At 42.7% G+C, this 23,577-nt stretch overlaps 3 protein-coding genes across 5 annotated transcripts in view; 2 read left to right on the top strand and 1 right to left on the bottom strand.

Moving 5' to 3' along the window:
- The window catches only part of LOC311225522 (RAS guanyl-releasing protein 1-like), a 50,250-nt gene extending 44,438 nt beyond the window's left edge, over positions 1-5,812 (bottom strand). For 2 of the 3 annotated variants that reach the window (XM_084310840.1, XM_084310839.1), the window contains exons 1-2: positions 5,571-5,812; positions 4,741-4,916 (exon numbers count right to left, since the gene is read on the bottom strand). In XM_084310840.1, coding sequence (XP_084166966.1) covers positions 4,741-4,916; positions 5,571-5,761 — 367 coding nt within the window. In that variant the 5' untranslated portion in view covers positions 5,762-5,812. Of the gene's footprint in view, positions 1-4,740; positions 4,934-5,570 lie in introns of those variants that run through there. The other variant, XM_084310841.1, reaches the window with a different exon arrangement.
- LOC311225764 (E3 ubiquitin-protein ligase TRIM39-like) lies at positions 4,840-12,144 on the top strand (the record flags this gene model as incomplete). Its single annotated transcript, XM_084311158.1, has 5 exons — positions 4,840-4,968; positions 5,249-5,305; positions 9,958-10,454; positions 10,985-11,434; positions 11,530-12,144. Exons 3-5 carry the CDS (start codon positions 9,960-9,962, stop codon positions 12,142-12,144), a joined length of 1,560 nt encoding a protein of 519 aa, XP_084167284.1. The 5' UTR covers positions 4,840-4,968; positions 5,249-5,305; positions 9,958-9,959.
- A 6,629-nt stretch (positions 12,145-18,773) lies between these two features.
- The window catches only part of exd1 (exonuclease 3'-5' domain containing 1), a gene marked incomplete at both ends in the record, with an annotated part of 35,759 nt that continues 30,955 nt past the window's right edge, over positions 18,774-23,577 (top strand). Inside the window, one exon of the mRNA XM_084311156.1 lies at positions 18,774-18,900. Coding sequence (XP_084167282.1) covers positions 18,774-18,900 — 127 coding nt within the window. The remainder of the gene's footprint in view (positions 18,901-23,577) is intronic.

Below are 23,577 nucleotides of genomic sequence, written 5' to 3'. Positions count from 1 at the left end.
CCTCATATCCTGCACGGGGCGTGTTTCTGTTTGCACCGCGCTACAATCTCTGCACCTAACGACAGGCAATGTCAATGAAAAGTCAGTCCAGTCCTGCTCGCAAGCAGGAATAAAGTACAATCTCTGTAGGTTTGGGAAGGAGCTGCACTAAAATAATCAAGTAAATGACTGCATTGATGATACGGACTGCTAAAGCAGCAAAGCAGTGGTGTAGTCGAGGGTAGGGCTGGGCGATATGACCAAAATATCACATCACGATATTTTCCTAGTGTTGAGGGTATACAGGTATGTGACGGTATAGTTTTCCAGTGCACATTTTCTTTTACTGTTTAAATACTACTGCAAGGAATCTTTTTTCTTTATTAACTTTAAAATATACAGTTTGTATATGTAACGGATGGTATCGCGAAGCGCAGTCACAAAGGACTTCAGATGTTGTGAAGTGACTGGGGTGAGTAGCGGTGCTATGGTTTAAACTCACTCTCATCCTCAAAAGACAGATAGACACATTGCAAAGCATTGAATTCACCTCTTGGTATAGCGGTCTGTGCTGTTGCCTGCAGCGTGGGAGACCCAGGTTTGAAACTCCCTCGGGGCATCGAAGTTTGAGGTGACGATGTCACAACCATTACATATATATATATATTTTTTTTGTCTTTTTCATTTTTTACAATAATGTATGGTGGATGGTCCAGTAAAAACCCATACCTTTGCATGGATCCATGACGGTATACCTTCATATTCTATATACCTCCCAGCCCTAGTCGAAGGTACACTTCCTAGAGTATACTCATTGAGCTACTTACCACTGAAATGCATTCAATGGTATCTGTGCAGAGATTAAGAATAAGTCAAGAAAATTAATTTTGTACTGAAGGAATGTGCAGGATCACCTGATTTCTTCGTCATAAGCTCTGCTAGAACGGTTGTAATAATAATATGAAAACAAGCCTAGGCAAGTCTAGTATGAATCAGCATATACTAGGGATGGGATAATATAGAACAAAAAAATATATTTACATGGAAATTTAGGCATGCAACCTCTGGACAACTCAGACAATTGATCATTTCTCCCTAGTCTTCTTCTTTTTCTTTCGGCTTTTCCCGTCAGGGGTCGCCACAGCGGATCATCCGTTTCCATCTTTTTCATTTCTCCCTAGTAATTTAAATATATAAATTGAAAATGTATTTTTATATTAAAAGGGGAACGCCACTCATTTTAAGAATTCCCAGAACAGTTCAGTATTGGTGAACACACACCCCACTCTCTCTTGAAGCTGGAAGTCGGCTTCCAGTCAGTGATGTCACTGGGATGTAAAATCTGGGGCTGATCAATGCATGGGGTTCAGACTTTGTGGTCATAACATGTTGCTGTTGTGGTTTTAATTATATATCGGACCTTCTAGCAACGCTAAAATATAAACCTAATTTGGGTGTGTAAGAGCTCACATAAACATGTCATGGCCTCTCTGATTTCTAGATTTCGGAGTGGTGTGTGTGTTCACATACTGGCTGACTGAACTGTTCTGGGGCACAGGAAGAACATGTGTGGATTTTTAAAATGGGTGGCATTCCCCTTTAATGGCCATTGGAATGTAGTGCTTTGTTTGGACTAATACATCACCCAGTGATTAATTCACCAGTCATGTAATAATTTCAGTAAGTAACTGCAGTTCTACCACCTCACCCACTCGTCTTTCCTCGCCAGCACACTCACCTCCTCAGCTACCAAACCACTTTAGCAAAGTATCGTCAAAGTACCGTTCATCATGAGTGATGAAATGCCACGACTCTGATCACCATATTCATATCTCCATATTTGGTTGAATGTCAATGATACAAAAAGATCCAAGTGAACAGTGAAAAGTCAATCAATTTTAAATGTAAACTGTGGCAATATTTCTCTCCTGTAATTCACTGGACTAAATGGTGTTTTGTTTTTGTTGCTTTAATCATCAGCCCGTACAGACATGCTTTACCTTAAAATAAGGTAAGGTTATTATTATTATTTTAATAACGAGGTCAGTGTTGATCGACTGAACCAGTGCCTTCCTCTGCACATTGAAGCCTTGTGTGACTCTACGTCAGGTAAACAATTGCCCCATCCTTTCACAACTTTCCAACCGCTAACCCCTCCCTGTGTTGGGTTAATTACTAAGGAAATCCCCTCTGGACAGACTTGCTCACAGGGAAGTTAGGAAAACTGCCGGATGCTAAGCCAGGCCTGGAGGAATACTGTGATGACAAACCCTGCAGAAGGGGGACGGACGGAGATCCTGGCCTACTTTTAGTGTTATCGTATGCATTCATCAGCCTCTTTAGCCTGTGTGCTGCTTTTCCGTGTTTTGACAGAGGCTATCGGGATGGATGATCCCTTTGTTTTAAAGGAATCCATGTCGGGGCCTGGCTAGTGCTTATCTCTTTTTTTACATGAATTTTTTTTACAAGCTTTGCATGACATACATTTTACATCGGCAAACTTGACTTTGTGTACTAGCTGATGCTGAGTAATGATCCCATCCATGACTTTTTCAGAACAATAGAGACTTAGACCAACCAGGGTTAACCCGACAGCTAAAAATGGGGAAGCAGCAGTCCCAGGGAAGCAAAGCTTTGCTTTGATTTCTGACATGGTTCTTGGTATTGGATTGGAAGTATTTGGGAAATTCTCTGAAACTGATTGTTTCAGCCCAATATCGGTCCGATATCCGATGCTAGTATCCGTATCGATGCATATCTAATTACACTCATTGTTTAACCACAGAGATTATTCTAGCCCTATAGACCTAAACATGCAGTGTGGTCTAGGGGAGAGAGAGAGCGAGCGAGTGATGAGGTCAACAGGCTATTGATCCGCGCCTCATAGTGCTCTGCATTTTCAAAGAGTGCTCAGCATCTGAGGAGCGCTGTTTGGCGAGTTGACCTTTCAGCTCGGCTAGGCATGAAGCACCCATCAGGTAATCCTTCAAATAGCTTGTACGTGCTCTCTCACACTTGAAAAGGTGGGCAGGCGGCAGGACCTTGGGGGTTCTCCTGTGATGTACAGCAGGAGAAGCAGGGACGTGCTGTAGCGTGTCAGGACTATCTGTTCTAGTCAAACTTGTATACTGCTGAACATTAGGTAGTATTATGAGAATATACCACATACTGTATCTGCACAATGATAGTGAAAATAAGTATTGTGGTAGTTTGATCAAACCACACGTATTAGTCTCCCATTGGCCGACTATTTCCGAGCTTCCCAATTCTTGTCCCCTTTCCACTCTCCGTGTCAAAGATTTGGATTGTGCACTAAGGCAAGCCTTTTTGGTTCATTCTGTGGATTGTTTTGAAGATATTTAAAGAATCTGTTTAGAGAATTTGCCATCTAAAAGGGACGCTCTTGCATGTTTGCTGACCGGTTTCCCCTCCGGCACAGCTTCCACCTGACCTTCATGATTCAGATTGGATTAAAGAAATACAAACAACACAGAAGTATTTTTGTTGAATGATAAGGGGATCTGCCATACCTTTCTCCTGCACAGAGCTAACGTAGTGTGGAGAGAGGTCTGGCTATGTGATGGTACAACCTTTGTAAGTCTTAAACAATACAGTACCATGGTATAATCCAATTTAAAGCATGATACCAATGGTAATAACATGGTATTTCCATCATATATTTCTCAATACCATCACCGTAGCAACCAATCAATTATGGAAATACCGTGATACATTTAAAGTAAAGGTATTTTAAAACCACATTGCTCATGAAATAAATAGCCTATAGCATAATGTCTTTTTAGGGTTCCAATAATTTCTTTAACTTATTTTAACATAATCTTCATAAATTCTAAATGACTAACAAGCTAATTATTCCCCTACTATACCCCCTGATAAATAAATGTAATTATGAGATGTCACTCTGTGTTCAGCTCGTTGTACCGCCTCTCCAAGGCTCTCCTCAATTTTCGTATCCAGGCAACGACTATTTGAAAGCTTGTCTCGTCAAAGACATTATAACTCTAAGAACACTCTAGTCAACTTAGTGAGATTTTACTTGATCTATCAACTGTAGCCAACTCATTAATCAGATTTGGTCTAACATGAAAAATTCCAGTTGCATAAGATAACATATTCAGATTTATACATGACTCCCCAAACTGTGAGATACAGTACACTTAAATCTGTAAACTAATAAAATAATAATTGTTTTCAATGCACATTTCTGTCTGGATTTTCAATCATACCAATGCAACTGCATAAAGTGCAACCAGCATAACAATCAGACAGACAGATTTGGGCACAAGCGATGCAGAAAACCTGCCATCTTTGAATTTAAACAGGAACACTTGCATCTAACAGAGAAGTGATTTCCATTTCAGAACCTTCCATTGATGCCCCCCCCTCACTTTGATCGTAGAGACCTGCCCATACTTGTCTTGTGTTGTGTCTATAGATGCTGAGAAATGTGGTGAAAAACACAGGGGCTTCCAGGAAACATAGAACACAATAGTCTAATTTCACATAACAGGACCTCAGCTTTGCTACTTCTGAAGCTTTAGCACTACCGGTATGGTTTCTCCAAGCAAGACAAGTAAGAGAGCAGAAAAAAAAAAACATTTGAGAGTCTAAAATCCATCGCTTTGCATGCCATTTAACCCAGGCTACATGGTAGGAGCCTGCTACAGTGTACCACATTATCATCAGACCATTGAGCACTACTGCCAAAGTAAACAGCCGTGGTTTTCGGCAGCGACTTACCGAAGGTCTGCAGGCAGGCCTGGATTAGCTCGTCCCAGCTGGCTCCTTTGGTGATGTGTCCTAGGGACATCATGACCTTGCCCTGGGTCATCTGGGCCGGGCTGGGCCGGTGGAACCTCTGAGGACAGCCGGGCGGAGAGACTCTAGACCTGGAGCTGCATCCCGGAGCCACTTGCCTGCAGGGCCGACACAAGAGAGGAGAAGGAAGGGGTGGAGGAACAGGATCAGGTTTGTTGTGAGAAGTGTGTGTGTGTGTGTGTGTGTGTGTGTGTGTGTGTGTGTGTGTGTGTGTGTGTGTGTGTGTCTGTGTGCCTGTGTGTCTGTCTGTAAAAAGTACGACAGTGAGCCATCCTGACACATGTAACAAATATACTATAATCTGTCTTTTATATTATCTGACGTTACAAAAATGAAATGTATTATTTGAACATCAAAAGTAGCCAGACACCTGGTGGGATTCTACAGTAGAGCTATGCTATTATTCATTGTTCCCATTTCCTTCCCTTAGGAAAATAACAGTTGATTGCGGACATGCATTATTTAACCAATGAATGAGCAGTAAACAGTGAGTACACCGTTTGTTCGGATATATAAAAAATATATAAAAAAATAAGGAAAATATGTATTCAAGTGCACAAGCGCGCGCATTAAAGTTGTGCGTACTCGATGCAGCCTGTTGACATGTTGTGTCCGTATTGAAATACAATGCAGCCTTAATCAACAATAAAAGCTAATCTACATGAACGATGGTCATAAATAAGGTACCTATAATGTTGTTGGGTAAGACAAACATAACAACATATTAAACATAAAAGTAATATTTAACTTACGGCTGTTCCTTTTCTTTTTCGTTCGATGTTATATTTCCGTTTTGGTTATTTTCTTTTGATTGACAGCCCATTGCGAGGTATTGTGCAACAAGTGGCTGAACTAGGCTGTCCATCGGTGTTCTCTTCGACGAAAGCATTTCATTGCGTGCTCTATTCAGTGTGCGCCCGTGCGCTGGCGGTGAGCTCACCATTGTTCTGACTTGTCAATGAGGAGGATGACACAAATTATTAAGATGCATCTCTCTCTCTCTCTCTCTCTCTCTCTCTCTTCTCTCTCTCTCTCTCTCTCTCTCTCTCTCTCTCTCTCTCTCTCTCTCTCTCTCTCTCTCTCTCTCTCTCTCTCTCTCTCTCTCTCTCTCTCTCTCTCTCTCGTGTGTGGATGTGTATGTGGGCGGACACGCACTTGGACAAAAGTGTTTTGGGTTTTTGGGTTTTCAATCAATCAATCAAAGTGCCTTGTCAATAATATAGGAAAAGCTAATTAACAACACCTAAGCAATATGTTACTATAACTTACTAAGTTATAAATTTATTGTGATGAGCTAAATACATTAATAAATTTTTTTATCAGATATGAAAATATGCTGTTTGATTGATATTATATTATATTGTGAGTTTAGTGGGAATCAAACGGTATTGTTTCTCGACTGTAGAACGGGGAAGAGTGGGTAAGGCCGTAAGGGGTCCATTTTGTGAATGGCTCGTGAACATTGCTATTTTAATACACAGCTAGGGCCCTGTGAGAATGTGTCTGGGTTGAGGGCAGGTTTATAAACAATTTAGGTGAAAGATATGACAAAGTGCCAACCCAGTAGAACAGATACCACTTCCTGAACTCTTCTCTATATCCTCTCTAGACACCACCATCTTTCTGTGTGCCTGTAACTACCACAACAACACTTATCCAGATAGAGAATACACTGGACTACCTGTCAGCAGTATAGGCTTGTTATACTGTACACCCTTTGCCTTTGGTAAGCATTCTCAAATAAAAGACTTCCGTGGACTATAATAGGGATTATTATTTTCAAAATGCACAAGGTTGCAGATCATATAGATGATGAGTCATTATACCAACATCTGATGAATGTTACCATGCTAAATGACAACATCTGTGACCCATGATACGGGAATGATGCAACAATACAGAACCTGTTGTCATATGAACTCAGCATATCTGACTGCAGGATATGGAGCTGACTTTGACTGATAGGTTCAAGAGGAGGAGCAGTAACCAACGCAACCATAATGTTGTCAAATGCACTAGCGATAGTGTACACTGTACAGTCTATAACAGTGGTTCTCAATGTGGGGTCCAACCGGGGACCCCAGGGGTTCTGCAGTGGGTTCCAGGTATTCCCCAGAAAAATAGTATAATTTTGGTGTTTCATTCACTAGGTTACCGGCAGCAGAAAGAGAGAACACATCACACCAGTTCTAGCCTTGCTCCCAGTCCCATAATCACTTCAAACTTCAAAACCCTCCTCCTGGCCTTTAAGGCACTACCGGGTGCAGCACCCCTGCACATTACAGGGCTCATAACCCCCATGCGTGAATACTTTGGGCAGCCGAAGAGTGCTTCCACGTTCGAGTTTTGCGCTCCGATTGGCCAGGTCATGTGACATGTGCGCCAATCGTGGGACAGCAAGTTCTGCGCCTATTTCCGGGTCTAACAGCCTGCAAACTACCTGGCGTTCTATCACCATGCTCTGAGACAAACTCTAACCTTAACCAACTTCGAAAGAGTGCCTAAGCTTAACCGTCGGAATCAGGGCAGGCGTTCTATCGCCATGCTCTAAGACAAACTCTAACCTTAACCAACTTCGAACGAGCGCCTAAGCTTAACCAGTGTAGAAACTTGCGGTCCCACGATTGGGCGTACATGTCACATGACCAGAAATGACCTGGCCAATCAGAGACGCGGAAACACTCTTCGGCCCCCCCCCCCCGTACACCAGATTAAAAAAAGAGAGGCGATCGCTCTTTCAAGGCCGTGGCCCCCAAGCTGTGGAACCAGCTACCCCTGGAGATCAGAACTGCCCCCCTCGCTGGAGACATTTAAGTCCCCACTAAAACACACTTTTACTCCCTAGCCTTCAATAAACCCTGATTTTCCCACACCCTAACTCACACACTCCCATGCAATTTTATCATGCCCCTTCCCCCTTGTATCTGTTCTTGTGTTCTTCTGTCCCCTGTGTGCTCTATTGTACTTTGTGCTACTCTATCCGTGTGTTGGCTTACTGTCTTATTGTCTGATTGTACTGTCAAGTCCTGCTGTGCCTTTTTGTATTTTTGTATTGTGTCTTTTTAAGCTTTGACTGTACAGCACTTTGGCTGGCTCTTGAGTTTTTAAACATGCTTTATAAATAAATGACTTGACTTGACTAGAAGCAAAAAATATACGTATGACTATTCTGATCATAGGTTTCACTTTCTCCAATGGTATCTCATACAGAATGTCTTATCTAGCAACAAAAATTATTATCAGTTGGGGGCCCTTGAGACAAAATCGTATTGAATGGGAGTCGGTGGTCTAATGTTTGACACGACATGGACATGAAAAATGTGGTAAACCTCTGATAAAACTGAACAGAGAAGCATTCTGCACAATGTGTGTACATTGATAAGGAGCTCATCCCTGAATTCTGTCCAGAAAAGTACAATGAGCTACTTGGAGCTTCAATAATGTGCCTTAGCAGAGCAAGGTGAGGTCATGAGAACTTATCTGGTGGTAGCTGGTTAGACAACACCAGCACTCCCTGCTACCCTATCTCAACACTTACACTGATTTACAGCGTTAGGAGGCCAGCTATGCTTCAAGACTGCCCCCGTGTGGTTACTTCTCTACTTTCAATTCTCTTGGGATTTCACCACAGAACTCCTGACGTAAATTACTTAGAACCACAGAAATTACATAGAAATCACAGATTCATATTTACATGGTTGTATTACAAGTACAAGAGGTACTGGAACGCTGGTGCCAGGACAACAGCCTGCTCCTGAACATTGGTAAAACCAAGGAGCTGATCGTGGATTATAGGAGAGGACAGCAGGAGACACACACACCACTGAGGATAAACGGGGCCACCGTGGACAGGGTGAGCAGCTTTAAGTACCTGGGGTTCCACATCTCAGAGGATCTGACATGGTCAACACACATAGACACAGTTGTAAAAAAGGCGAAGCAGCGCCTCTACCACCTGAGACAGTTAAGGAAGTTCAGAGTATCTGGGAAGATACTCCAGTCCTTCTACTCCGGAGCTGTAGAGAGCATCTTGACTGGAAACATCACTGCCTGGTATGGCAACAGCACGGCACAGGACAAGAAGGCCCTACAGAGAGTGGTGCGCTCAGCCGAGCGTACCACGGGTATTGCACTACCAACCCTGCAGGTCCTATACAACAAGAGGTGCAAATCCAGAGCCTGCAGGATAATGAAAGACCCTCACCACCCCAACAACAGCCTGTTCATGCTGCTGCGGTCAGGCAAACGCCTGCGAGCACCAGTAACGAGGACAGAGAGACTTAGGCTCAGCTTCTTCCCCCAGGCCATCGGAGCCTTGAACACTGAACTCTCCACGCACAAGCACACATGAGCACACACACAACACACACACTGTACACGCTCACACACTAGCAGCCACTTTAACATGAGCACACACACACACTCATGCTGCACACGCTCACACCATGGACACTTTACAGAAGGAAAGATCACTTTAAGAATAGTATAGCTTGAGATCGTATAATATAGCATTGTATAGCAGTGTACATAAAGACCCAATGCCTCATCCGTAGCTAACAGTGTACTGCACTGCCACAGGACCTGTGGCATGCTCTGTAAATAGCTCATGTACAGATACCGATATGCCTACTTTGTTTACTTGTTTATTGCACTATGTCGCTCTATTGGTTGGACTCTTATATTATTACTTGTATTATGCACATCGTTGCGGGCGAGACCACCCGCATTTCACTGTATACCTGTATGCCATGACAAATAAAACTCTTGTATCCTGTATCTTGTATCTTCTCCGTCAATCTCTAATCTCATCTGTGTGAGGCAAGGCGCAAACTGCACACCTAACTCACGTTCTGAGGTAACTTAAAGGGGCAGTGAGGCAATTCAAAGGATTTGGTCAAAAGCGTTGTTAACCTCACATGAATATACATATGACCCATGAATATACATATGACCCAATAACATTAACTATTTATGTTCTTACACAATAGCATTAACTATTTATGTTCTTATTCAATGGCATTAACTATTTATGTACCTATAACTAAATAGTTATGAATCTGAAACCTGGGTTATATCTTCATCTCTCTTCTCTTGTCTTCACCTATCTTCTCCTCTCCTCTCTCTTCTCCTCTCCTCCAGATATGGCCTCAGCCAGCAGTCTCCTGTCTGAGGACATGTTCCAGTGTTCTATCTGTCTGGATGTCTTCAAAGAGCCGGTTTCTACTCCATGTGGCCACAACTACTGCAAGGCGTGTATCACCAGATACTGGGACACCCTGCAGGACCAGTGCTGTTGTCCACTGTGTAAAAAGTGTTTTGTGACCAGACCAGACCTCCTTGTCAATACTTTGATCTCAGAGATGTCTGTGCAGCTCAGGAAGAAGGCTGCATTGATAGCTGACTTGTCAACCAACACAGACGGTCCCAACCAAGGAGCCGCTCAGCTGAAAGAAGTGCCCTGTGACGTCTGCCCTGGGATCGAACTCCAGGCCCTGAAGTCCTGCCTGGTCTGTCTCACCTCATACTGTGAGACCCCCCTGGAGCCTCATCAAAGATTCGCAGCCTTGCAGCTAGCGCTGCAACAATTAGTCGACATAATCGACGACGTCGATCATAAAAACTCGTCGACGCAGAATTTTTGCGTCGATTAGTAATTTTTTTGCACTACCTATCTTTGTGAAAGTGGCTTCTCAGCTCTGGTCCAGCTGAAGACAAAGCAGAGGAACAGATTGGCCATTGAGCATTAGTTATTTAAACACTTCCACTTTAATTTGTATTATTTAATTTATTTATCTTGTTATGAGTGATTGTTCAAATACATTTTGATTTAAAGTTGCTTAAGATCCAAATTCAAATGTTTCATGAGTCATTATTTTAATTTGCTATGGGATCATCATGTTATGTTAAGTTAACTGTTAAGGCAGAGGGACTGGACAACAGGGTGACATTCACAGGTGTGCAGACTTGAGCATGTGAGGTAAAACATGCATTGGAGAAGGAGCCATGCCCACAGGAAGCAGAGATTGAGGGTGTGACAAAAATAATCGTTAGATTAGTCGACTAATCGAATGACAAAAATAATCGTTAGATTAGTCGACTAATCGAAAAAATAATCGACAGATTAGTCGATTACCAAAATAATCGTTAGTTGCAGCCCTACTTGCAGCGACACAAGCTGATCCACCCCGTGGAGAACCTGGAGGACCGGCTGTGTAAGAAGCACAACAAGATGTTGGAGCTCTTCTGTAGAACTGACCAACTCTGTGTTTGTGTCATGTGCACTGAGCACAAGACCCATGATACAGTCCCTTTAGAGGAAGGGTATGAGAAGACGAAGGCTCAGCTGGAGAAGAAAAAGACAGAAGTGGAGCAGATGATCCAGGTGCGACTGCAGAAGATTCAGGAGATCAAGCGCTCAGCTGTGCTCAACAAGGAAGACACGGAGCAGGAGATGGTACACTGCGTTGAAGTCGTCACAGCTCTGGTAGCTTCCATTCTAAGGAGCCAGGCTGAGCTCATTGACCTGATGGAGGCTGAGCAGAGAGCAGTAGAGAAACAGGCTGAAGGCTTCATCTCAGCGCTGGAACAGGAGATCACAGAGTTGCAGAAGAGCAGGGTTGAAATGGAGAAGCTCTCGCAAAACGAGGACCACCTCCACTTCCTCCACACTGTCCCAGTGTCCCACCCATCTTCACTCCTATGATTACCAAGGACTGGTCTGAGGTCAGTGTCAGCAGTCACCTGTGTAGGGGGCCAGTTCGTAGAGCTCTAGGGCAGCTAGAGGAGACACTCGGTAAAGAGACGAAGACGCTGCTGAAACGCATGGAAGACATGGTTGATCTGCCTGAAGACGTGAAGCTGAAGAGGATCCAGCAGAGGTACGCTGTGGACGTGACCCTAGACCCGGACACGGCTCACCGCTGGCTCATCCTCTCTGACGACCGGAAACGGGTGAGGAATGCAGAGGGCGACCCATTACTCCCATTACCTACATACCCAAACCGATTTGATAGGCGTTACTCCGTCTTGGGAAAGGAGGGCTTTTCTGCAGGGAGATTCTACTACGAGGTTCAGGTTGAAGGGAAGACTAAGTGGGAGTTAGGACTGGTCAGACTGTCCATCACCAGGAAGGGGATTGCCCTGAAACAAAACCCTGATACTGGATACTGGATCATAAGGTTTAGAGATGGAAGATGCAGCGCTGTCAGTCATCTCTCCATTCCTCTCCTAAGGGGGAATCTGGAAAAGATTGGGGTGTTTGTGGATTATGAGGCGGGCCTGATATCCTTCTATGACGTGGAGGCCAAGCATTTCATTGATCTGTAATTAACACAACACCTTGTCTTATAGGGACTGCTACCTTATCATTGAGCTGTAATTAACACAACACCTTGTCTTATAGGGACTGCTACCTTATCATTGAGCTGTAATTAACACAACACCTTGTCTTATAGGGACTGACACCTTATCATTGATATGTAATTAACACAACACCTTGTCTTATAGGGACTGCTACCTTATCGTTTCATTGAGCTGTAATTAACACTACACCTTGTCTTATAGGGACTGCTACCTTATCATTTCATTGAGCTGCAATTAACACTACACCTTGTCTTATAGGGACTTCTACCTTATAATTTCATTGAGCTGCAATTAACACAACACCTTGTCTTATAGGGACTACTACCTTATAATTTAATTGAGCTGCAATTAACAACACAAGGATTCAATGTCCCCGATGACATCACTTGTGGCCATATTCAAACTCATACTCTCAAATAACTGTTGAACTAAATGAATGCGTGCAAAACTGTTATTGGATGTGAGATTATGTGCAAAATAATAGGAAAGAATAATTTCCTGAATGACTAATAAGGATCACAGAGTTCAGGCAGTCATTGATTGCAAATGATTTGCAACCAAATATTAAATGGGATGACTTTATTTAAGTTTATGTTAACAAGTTTATTCATAATCGATTATTTTGGTCCCATAAAATGGCTAACATTCATACATGGTTTACTGGCTGCCCAGAAGTTTGAGTGAATCCCAAGTACAGCCATACTGAGGCACTAGTGCCACCTGCTGGGGACTTGGAGAAGTGACCATGATGATTGATAAATAAGTATACAGCAATATATTGTACATGCTATCATACAGAGTTATGTGGGTAGACTATGTATGAGGCATGTAGTTACTATGATTACAGTGTATGGCAGTTGAAGACAGTGAAAGCAGTAGGTACTGTAGGTATAAGTTGAGTATATGTAACAGAGTTCAAAGTTCGTAAAGTATGGGTAAAGGAGCCTAGGTTGTAGGCAATGGAGTCAGTTTATATGTTTTGTTTTTTTATTTGTATTGTGGTACAGAGTTCAGGGAGATGACAGCTGAAGGAAATGGAAGACAATCATTTAGAAGGTATGGTAGAAGATTAAAGAGCCATACCAATCTTTTTGACATGTGGCTTCAAAGTAATTTTTGCCTTGAAAACAAAAATCAAGGTGCCCTTTTATTTTCGGATACAGTGGAAGCCCATGGCAATTGTGAATGCAAAAAAACAACTACCAACATTTCATTATCGGTAAATGGTTATGGGGGGGGGGGGGGGGGGGGTACCGTATAACTTCATTTTTGTATCAAGGCAAGAATGACATGTCACAAAAGAATGGTATGGTCCTTTAACTTAACTTGGGTGTAAACAAGACGAAAGTCTTTCTCTGATCTGCATCCCCTTAACAATTGTGTGTATTGCCATACTGTATTGCCATACTGTATTGTACACATTCTGCAATCTGTTAATAAAGTTTTCAATCAATCAATCAAGACTGATTGATTGAAAACTTTATTAACAGATTGCAGAATGGGTACAGTACAGCTCAATACATACAATTGTTAAGGGGATGCAGACCAGAGAGACTTTCGTCTTGTTTACATCAGGGTCCCCATTTTAAATTCATCATAACATATATGACATACACGACATACAAATAGACAGTACTGCTACATCTATACATTTATGACATACCAGATTTGCAAATACAGTACTGTTTGTGATACAAAAAGAGTCCAGAAAAGAGAGTATATACATTTGACGTAGAAACTGTAGGTTGGGTAGGTGGGGGGGGGGGGGGGACTACATTGGAGGTGGTTGGGTGGGAGGGATGGGTGGGTGGGGGGACACACACTGTACAACTGTACAAGCAAAACTGTACATTGGAATATTGACAACCATACTTGGTCATTTACTGTACATTGGAGGGGGTTGGGTTAGGACATGTACAGTTTCGAATTACAGCCTCCCGTAGGTGTTCTTTGAGAGTGGTTTTGAAAGTGGGTAGTGATTCACATTCCTTTACAGCTTTGGGTAGGGCGTTCCACATTGATGTGGCATAATTGCGAAAAGGGTTTAGTCCCTTGTTTGAGCCGAATCTGGGTTTAACATGATTTGTGGAGCTCCCTCTGGTGTTGTGATCGTGGTATTCACTGACCTTTGGGAAGTATTTTGACATGTACATGGGTACCTTGGTCGTGTAGTGTAACTTGTACACCAGGCCCATTGCAAGTTGCTGTACTCTGTCGTCTACTCTGAGCCATCCTAGGTTGTCAAAGTGGGCAGGGGTGAGGTGGGTTCTAGGAGTAAGGTCAAGCAGTAGTCTGACCAGTTTGTTTTGAGATGTTTGTAATTTTGTTTTTAGCGCCTTTGAGGTGCTTTGGTACCATGAGGTACAAGCATAGTCGTAGTACCCCTGAATGAGTGCTCCTGCCAGAGTCTTCAGGGTATTCTTGTTTACCAGAGAGGAGATCCGGTACAAGAATCGAGTTCGTTGGTTGACCTTTTTTATTACATTGGATGCCATTTTGTCACAGGAAAGATTTGCCTCTAGGATGGAACCCAGGTAGGTAATTTCATCTTTCCTTGTGACAATATTGTCACCCACTGTAACTGAGAAGCCGTCGGTCTTGCTGAGTTTGTTATTTGAACCGAAGAGAATGGACTCAGTATTGCCCATGTGTAATTATCAGCGAGCCATATGCAGATTTTGCCTAGTTCCGAGCTGAGGGTTTTTTCAACCTGTAACTTGTTCTTGTCAGAGACCAGCAGGGCTGAGTCGTCCGCAAACAGGAACAAGTTGCAGTCACAAACTGACAACATGTAATTTGCATAAATTAGGAACAGTAGCGGTCCTAGTATGCTTCCTTGTGGAACACCACAGCTCACTGTGAGGGGGGGGGGGGTAGTTTACCTCCAAGACAGTAGCGTCATCATGGAGGGCCGTTTACTCCACAGATAGTAACTACACCCAAACAGGTACGATTACCTGCCGTTTACTCCACAGATAGTAACTACACCCAAACAGGTACGTTTACCTGCCGTTTACTCCTCAGATAGTAACTACACCCAAACAGATACGTTTACCTGCCGTTTACTCCACAGATAGTAACTACACCCAAACAGGTACGTTTACCTGCCGTTTACTCCACAGATAGTAACTACACCCAAACAGGTACGATTACCTGCAGTTTACTCCACAGATAGTAACTAAACCCAAACAGGTACGTTTACCTGCCGTTTACTCCACAGATAGTAACTAAACCCAAACAGGCACGTTTACCTGCCGTTTACTCCACAGATAGTAACTACACCCAAACAGGTAAGATTCTGCTCTTTCTGTGTTCATTTGATTTCTGATCTTACTGGATACCCTAGGTCCTAAAGCTCAAGTCAAGTCAAGTCAAGAGTTTTATTTGTCACGGCATACAAGTATACAATGAAATGCGGGTGGTCTTGCCCGCAACGATGTGCAATACAGTAGTACAACATATAATAGAATCCAATAGACAACATTGTGCAATAAACAGGTAACATAGTGGGACATCACGGTATTTGTACATAGTTATTTACAGAGCATGAAGGACATGCTAGGTCCCTAGGTAGTGCAATACACTGTTACTATACTATTTTTAAAGTGACCTTTCTTTGTGGCCATAAGTGTGGGCATGTGCAGCATGAGTGAGTGCTTTCTCATGTTAAAGTGGCTGCTAGTGTGCGAGCGTGCACAGCGTGTGTGTCGTGTGTGTGCTAATGTGTGCTTGTGTGTGTAGGGTTCAGTGTTCTGTGACCCTCAGTGTTCATTGTTCAAGGCTCTGATGGCCTGGGGGAAGAAGCTGAGCCGAAGCCTCTCTGTCCTAGTAGCTGGTGTTCGCAGGCGTCTGCCTGACCTCAGCAGCTGGAACAGGCTGTTATTGGGGTGGTGAGGGTCTTTCATTATTCTGCAGGCTCTGGATTTGCACCTCTTGTTGTATAGAACCTGCAGGGGAGGTAGTGCAATACCCGTGGTACGCTCGGCAGAGCGCACCACTCTCTGTAGGGCCTTCTTGTCCTGTGCCGTGCTGTTACCATACCAGGCAGTGATGTTTCCAGTCAAGATGCTCTCTACAGCTCCGGAGTAGAAGGACTGGAGTATCTTCCCCGATACTCTGAACTTCCTTAACTGTCTCAGGTGGTAGAGGCGCTGCTTCGCCTTTTTTACAACTGTGTCTATGTGTGTTGACCATGTCAGATCCTCTGAGATGTGGACCCCCAGGTACTTAAAGCTGCTCACCCTGTCCATGGTGGCCCTGTTTATCCTCAGTGGTGTGTGTGTCTCCTGCTGTCCTCTCCTATAATCCACGATCAGCTCCTTGGTTTTACCAATGTTCAGGAGCAGGCTGTTGTCCTGGCACCAGCGTTCCAGTACCTCTTGTACTTGTAATACAACCATGTAAATATGAATCTGTGATTTCTATGTAATTTCTGTGGTTCTAAGTAATTTACGTCAGGAGTTCTGTGGTGAAATCCCAAGAGAATTGAAAGTAGAGAAGTAACCACACGGGGGCAGTCTTGAAGCATAGCTGGCCTCCTAACGCTGTAAATCAGTGTAAGTGTTGAGATAGAGTAGCAGGGAGTGCTGGTGTTGTCTAACCAGCTACCACCAGATAAGTTCTCATGACCTCACCTTGCTCTGCTAAGGCACGTAATGAAGCTCCAAGTAGCTCATTGTACTTTTCTGGACAGAATTCAGGGATGAGCTCCTTATCAATGTACACACATTGTGCAGAATGCTTCTCTGTTCAGTTTTATCAGAGGTTTACCACATTTTTCATGTCCATGTCGTGTCAAACATTAGACCACCGACTCCCATTCAATACGATTTTGTCTCAAGGGCCCCCAACTGATAATAATTTTTGTTGCTAGATAAGATTCTGTATGAGATACCATTGGAGAAAGTGAAACCTATGATCAGAATAGTCATACGTATATTTTTTGCTTCTAGTCAAGTCAAGTCATTTATTTATAAAGCATGTTTAAAAACTCAAGAGCCAACCAAAGTGCTGTACAGTCAAAGCTTAAAAAGTCATAATACAAAAATACAAAAAGGCACAGCAGGACAAGACAGTACAATCAGACAATAAGACAGTAAGCCAACACACGGATAGAGTAGCACAAAGTACAATAGAGCACACAGGGGACAGAAGAACACAAGAACAGATACAAGGGGGAAGGGGCATGATAAAATTGCATGGGAGTGTGTGAGTTAGGGTGTGGGAAAATCAGGGTTTATTGAAGGCTAGGGAGTAAAAGTGTGTTTTAGTGGGGACTTAAATGTCTCCAGCGTCTCTGATTGGCCAGGTCATTTCTGGTCATGTGACATGTACGCCCAATCGTGGGACCGCAAGTTTCTACACTGGTTAAGCTTAGGCGCTCGTTCGAAGTTGGTTAAGGTTAGAGTTTGTCTTAGAGCATGGTGATAGAACGCCTGCCCTGATTCCGACGGTTAAGCTTAGGCACTCTTTCGAAGTTGGTTAAGGTTAGAGTTTGTCTCAGAGCACGGTGGCCCCGTTTATCCTCAGTGGTGTGTGTGTCTCCTGCTGTCCTCTCCTATAATCCATGATCAGCTCCTTGGTTTTACCAATGTTCAGGAGCAGGCTGTTGTCCTGGCACCAGCGTTCCAGTACCTCAACCTCAGCTCCGCTGAACTAAACACACCAGCTTAAACCAATATGTGCCTTTAATGGACATGTAGTTATTTTCAAATGAGAACACTTTTCAGTCACAGTAATCTAATGTTGGGTCTTAAAATCATATTTTTTTTTCATATAATTTTCTTGAATCAAGTGTCATCATAGCTTAACATATAGCATGAAAATAACCAACATATTTTCTTTGGAGGTGTTGAAATAAAAAAATTTAAATGTGTTCCCTGTGTGTTTTTATCATCAGAGGTGTGGTTATACTTTTAATCTGGATTGCCTAGACTACATGTTAATCTTAATCAAGGATGAGGACTATTTCACCATACATGACACATCATATCTTTTTGCTCGCTGATGGGGGTCCCATGTTGTGCAGTAAGTGCCCATTTTTCTTTTCGCCCCTTCCCTTCAAACAGCCTGAGTCCACCACTGTTCCAATTTGTACATTCATAGGTCTTTGCATTTTCAATGAGGGTAAAGGTGTAGTCCACCATGTAGAGATGCTGCTAAGCCATTGTCAGTAGTTTATTGAACAATTTGGTGGAAAAAACATTTATATAAATTGTTATTAAATATAGAAAATGTTGCTAGGGTTTTAAATATATATCTGGAGGGGATATTTAAGGGTTAGTCTAATTGCTGCAGACACTAAAAAATATTTATTTTAGACAAGAGAGGATTCATGGACCCTGCTGGCTGAGCAGACTCTGGCTCATAATCAATCGAGATCGTCAAAATCAATGGATTATTATCTTATACATGTACGATCCATTTCTTTGAAACATATTTTAATGAGTATCTTGGATCACAACAAACTCACCTGCTTGGCCCCAGGCAGTGCGTCACGTGATAACGAAGCCTCATTGCCAAACTACTAACCTCGTTCCCAGCTTTATCTCGTGAGATACCAAACTACCGAGGAACAGACAGAAGAAGCAACAATGGACACCTTCCCATTCACCATGGATGTCCTGAAAGGGAAGCGCATCAAAGTGACACTGAAGACAGGAACATTCCTCGGCGTCGTGGAACGAATCAATGTCAACAAAACGTTGGTTTTATCAGATGGTAAGATATTTGCCAGCTTTTTTTTCAATGACATGTTGCCCGACAATGTGCGTGCTAATTTAGCTAATGCTAAAACAAATGTGCGCGGTAATCTAATTTTCTTACTTCAGAGGGTCAGAAAAATCACCTCGCTAAATTAAAATTAAATGAACAAGTACGAATTCGCTGTAGCTGCACTGCGAATTTTTGCTGATCAACCGACACAACGACCCATAGATGGAGCTGCAGCTGCTGGTCGCAACTACATTTTTTATTAATCAGTGAGTCAAGCTAGCTGAAGTGTGCTGCCACGAGCTAACTAACGTTGCCTTAACTTGGGTGGAACACCCACCGCCCCTCTAGACGGGGGACCCTTGATTGATTGATTGATTGAAAAGTGTATTAACAGATTGCAGAATGGGTACAGTACAGTACAGCTCAATATACATATTGTTAAGACTAGGATGCAGACCTGAGAAAGACTTTCGTCTTGTTTCCATCAGGGTCCCCCATTTTCAATTCATCATATGACACACACGACATACAGATAGACAGTACTGCTACATCTATACATTTATGACATACCAGATTTGCAAATACAGTACTGTTTGTGATACTAAAAAAATCCAGAAAAAGAGTGTATATACATTTGACATAGAAACTGTGCATTGGAGGAGGTTGGGTAGGTGGGGTGGGGCTGTACATTGGAGGAGGGGGGGGGGGGGGGGGTTGGGTAGGGGGGACACACACTGTACATTGGAATACTGACATACATTTGACATGGAAACTGTACATTGGAGGAGGTTGGGTAGGTGGGGTTGGGTGGGGCTGTACATTGGAGGTGGGAGGGGGGGGGGGGCACTGTACATTGGAATACTGACAAAGCCATGCTTGGTCTTTATTGTACAACTGGGTTAGGACATTTGTAGGGACCAGTTTCGAATTGCAGTCTCCCGTAGGTGTTCTTTGAGTGTTTTTTTTTTGTGAAGGTGGGTAGTGATTCACATTCCTTTACAGCTTTGGGTAGGGCGTTCCACATTGATGTGGCATAATTGCGAAACGTGTTTAGTCCCTTGTTTGAGCCGAATCTGGGTTTTACATGATTTGTGGAGCTCCCTCTGGTGTTGTAATCGTGGTATTCACTGACCTTTGGGAAGTATTTTGACATGTACATGGGTACCTTGGTCGTGTAGTGTATCTTGTAGACCAGGCCCATTGCAAGTTGCTGTACTCTGTATTCTACTCTAAGCCATCCTAGGTTGGCAAAGTGTGCAGGGGTGAGGTGGGTTCTAGGAGTCAGGTCAAGCAGTAGTCTGACTAGTTTGTTTTGAGATGTATGTAATTTGGTTTTTAGTGCCTTTTGAGGTGCTTTGGTACCATGAGGTGCAAGCATAGTCGTCGTAGTACCCTTGAATGAGTGCTCCTGCTAGAGTCTTCAGGGTATTCTTGTTTACCAGAGAGGAGATCCGGTACAAGAATCGAGTTTCGTTGGTTGACTTTTTTTTATTACATTGGATGCCATTTTGTCACATCACCCTGATGTAAGTAAACAAGACTAACGTCTTTCTCTGGTCTGCATCCCCTTAACAATTGTGTGTATTGAGCCGTACTGTACCCATTCTGCAATCTGTTAAATAAAGTTTTCATTCATTCAGATATAGCCCGCGCGCGCGTGCACACATCACTCACTCACTCACTCACGTACACGCACGCACGCATACACACGCACGCAATGTGACAGCTAGAGGAACGAGCTGTGGGAGAATGGGGCCTAAAGATTGGGGCAGAGTGACCAGACAGAGGATGTAATTGCTGCATGTATTTTTGTCATTTTATAATATTTGGTTTTGTTATTTCAGTTGTCGATACGAATGGAAGGAAATGCCCAGGGATAAAGCTATTCTTTGGTCGAGAGATTCTGAATGGTGAGTGTTCTTATGAGAGGGGTCCAAACAAAATCATCTTAGATTTGGATCCCCAATAGCTGACATGGTTAGGGGAGAAACTATTCTACCTAAAGCCCACATAAGTCTTTCTAAGTCTAACCATCTCTAGTCTTGAATCTGAGATGTAACATGTTTTTTAATGTATCTTTTAACAGTGGAATTTCCTTGTGGAGCAAAGAGTGACCAGGGGTAAGTAAGCTGCAGGTGCTTTTGATACATTCCATTACTGCTTATTATATAGCCTAGTTTTAGGGATGCATTGACACATATAGTGGTATTGGATATTAATTAGTCATGTGTACTGTGTCAGAAATCAAAGTAAAGCCTTTTGGTGGTCTAATGGTCAAAGTCTATAGACTGTCTCAGTGGGATGGGACCACATTGCTAGGGCCCACGTTTATTTCCTCTACAGGACTGAATGTGAGTCCATTTGGAATGTTACTGTCAAGCTCAGATGCTCAATTGATTGATTGATTGAAAACTTTATTTAACAGATTGCAGAATGGGTACAGTACAGCTCAATACACACAATTGTTAAGGGGATGCAGACCAGAGAAAGACTTTTGTCTGGTTTACATCAGGGCATTTTCAATTCATAATGACATTTATGACATACACATACAGATATACAAATCTAATCTAATCATCTAATCATGACATTTATGACATACAGATATACAGTACTGTTACATTTGTGACATACAAGATATGCAAATATACAGTACTGTTAAACAGATCCTAACCGTAAATATATACATACGAGGGGGAGGGAACTGTACATTAGGAGGGGGGTTCAGACATTTACGGGCCCAGTTTTGATTTTTCAGCCTCCCGTAGGTGCTCGTTGAGAGCAGTTTTGAAGGTGGGTAGGGATTCACATTTTTTTTTACGGCTGTGGCTAGGGCGTTCCACATTGATGTGGCATAATTGCTAAACGTGTTTAGTCCCTTGTTTGAGCCGATTCTGGGTTGGACATGATTTGTGGAACTCCCTCAGGTCTTGTGGTCATGGTATTCACTGACCTCTTTTGTAGAATCAGATGACGTCTACTTGACTAAGCCACTTCAGATCGCAAATTATTTTAATGATTATTTTGTCAACAAGGCCTGGACAGTACTGTCAATTCTAACTCTGATGTGCTTGTAAAAAAGCACATCATGAATAATAAGACACTTTTGAATTCCACCAGATTTATGCTGGAATGGTTGAAAGGTTGTTGAGCTCTCTACCTGTTGGCGGGCCTGTTGGTACTGACCTCCTTGACAGCAAGTTGTTAAGAATATCTGTGGCATATGTTTCGAAACATAGCGGCGTGTGTCCAAAATTGTGGAAGGAGGGAAAGATCATCCCACTACCTAAAGACACAAAAGCAACTTTCTGTGGTCCCAATAGCAGGCCTATCAGCATTCTGCCAGTACTTAGCAAACTGTTGGAAAAAATTGTGTATGAGCAAATACAAGTCTATTTCTCTGCTAATGGTTTAACTACTTTATTCCAACATGCGTATAGGCCTGGTCATTCCACCTGTACCGCCATCACTCAAATGTCTGATAGTTGGCTCACCTCTATGGACAACTCAAAGCTCATTGGTACTGTATTACTTGATTTTAGCGCAGCCTTCGATGTAATCGACAACGACATTTTAACGTCTAAACTTGTGTGCTATGGTTTTAAATCCTCTGCAATCCAATGGCTTAGGAGTTATCTGTCGGCCAGGTCGCAGAGAGTTTATTTTAATGGGGCTCTATCGAGCAGTAGGGCCCTGGACCTGCGGGGTCCCGCAAGGAAGTTGCCTAGGACCCCTCTTATTCAAAATTTTTACAAATGACATGCCGTTTGCAATTAGTAGAGCTAATTTGACAATGTATGCCGACGATTCCACTATTTATTATGCGGCTGCAACATGTACAGAGCTTAGTCAGGCTCTGTCTAGTGAGCTGAGCATTATATATAACTGGATAAAATCAAATAAACTTATACTTAATTTATCAAAAACAAAGTGCATAATATTCGGCTCTAATTATAGACACTATCACACAATCCCAAATTGAATTTACAGATTGAGGGTCAAACCATTGAACAGGTAAAGACTGTGAAGCTTTTAGGACTCTGGCTTGATGGTGCATTGTCTTGGTCCTATCACATCAACAAGGTGGTTGCCAAAATGGGCAGAGCGGTTGCAGTCACACGGAAGTGCTCACCTTATCTCACATCAGTGCTGTTTCGTCAAGTTGTGTGCTCTATGGTTTTATGTAATTTAGGCTACTGCTCTGTAGTATGGTCATCTGCATCCAATGGTCTACTCAGAAAACTACAAGTAGCTCAAAACAAGGCAGCTAGACTGGTCCTAGGCTGCTCACCTAGGGCTAGTGTAGTTGACATGCATGCATGTCTCTCATGGCTCAGTGTTAAGGTAAGATTATCTGCTAACTTAATTACATATTTTCATAGTTACTCAAACTCAAACTCCAAAGTTCCTTTATAATTGCATTGTGTACAGTGCAAGTACTCACACACATTCAACCAGAGGGGCAAGAGGTGGATTGATTAATTTACCTCTACCTAAGTCTAATTTTATGAAAAGGGCAGTATTTTATAGGGCGATAATAGTATCCTGGAACTGTCTTCCCAGCGATGTTGGGAACATCAAAGAAAAGGCTAGTTTTAAAAGAAATCTTAAACACTATTTACACTTGCATAGACAATAACATTTTGTATTCAGCACAGCTGGAATACATGCACACCCTGATAA

This window comes from Notolepis coatsorum, assembly GCF_963971535.1.
Source record: "Notolepis coatsorum genome assembly, chromosome: 3".
Lineage (NCBI taxonomy): Eukaryota > Metazoa > Chordata > Actinopteri > Aulopiformes > Paralepididae > Notolepis > Notolepis coatsorum.
The sequence above is the reverse complement of the archived record's forward strand: the minus strand, read 5'-3'. Positions and strand labels throughout refer to the sequence as shown.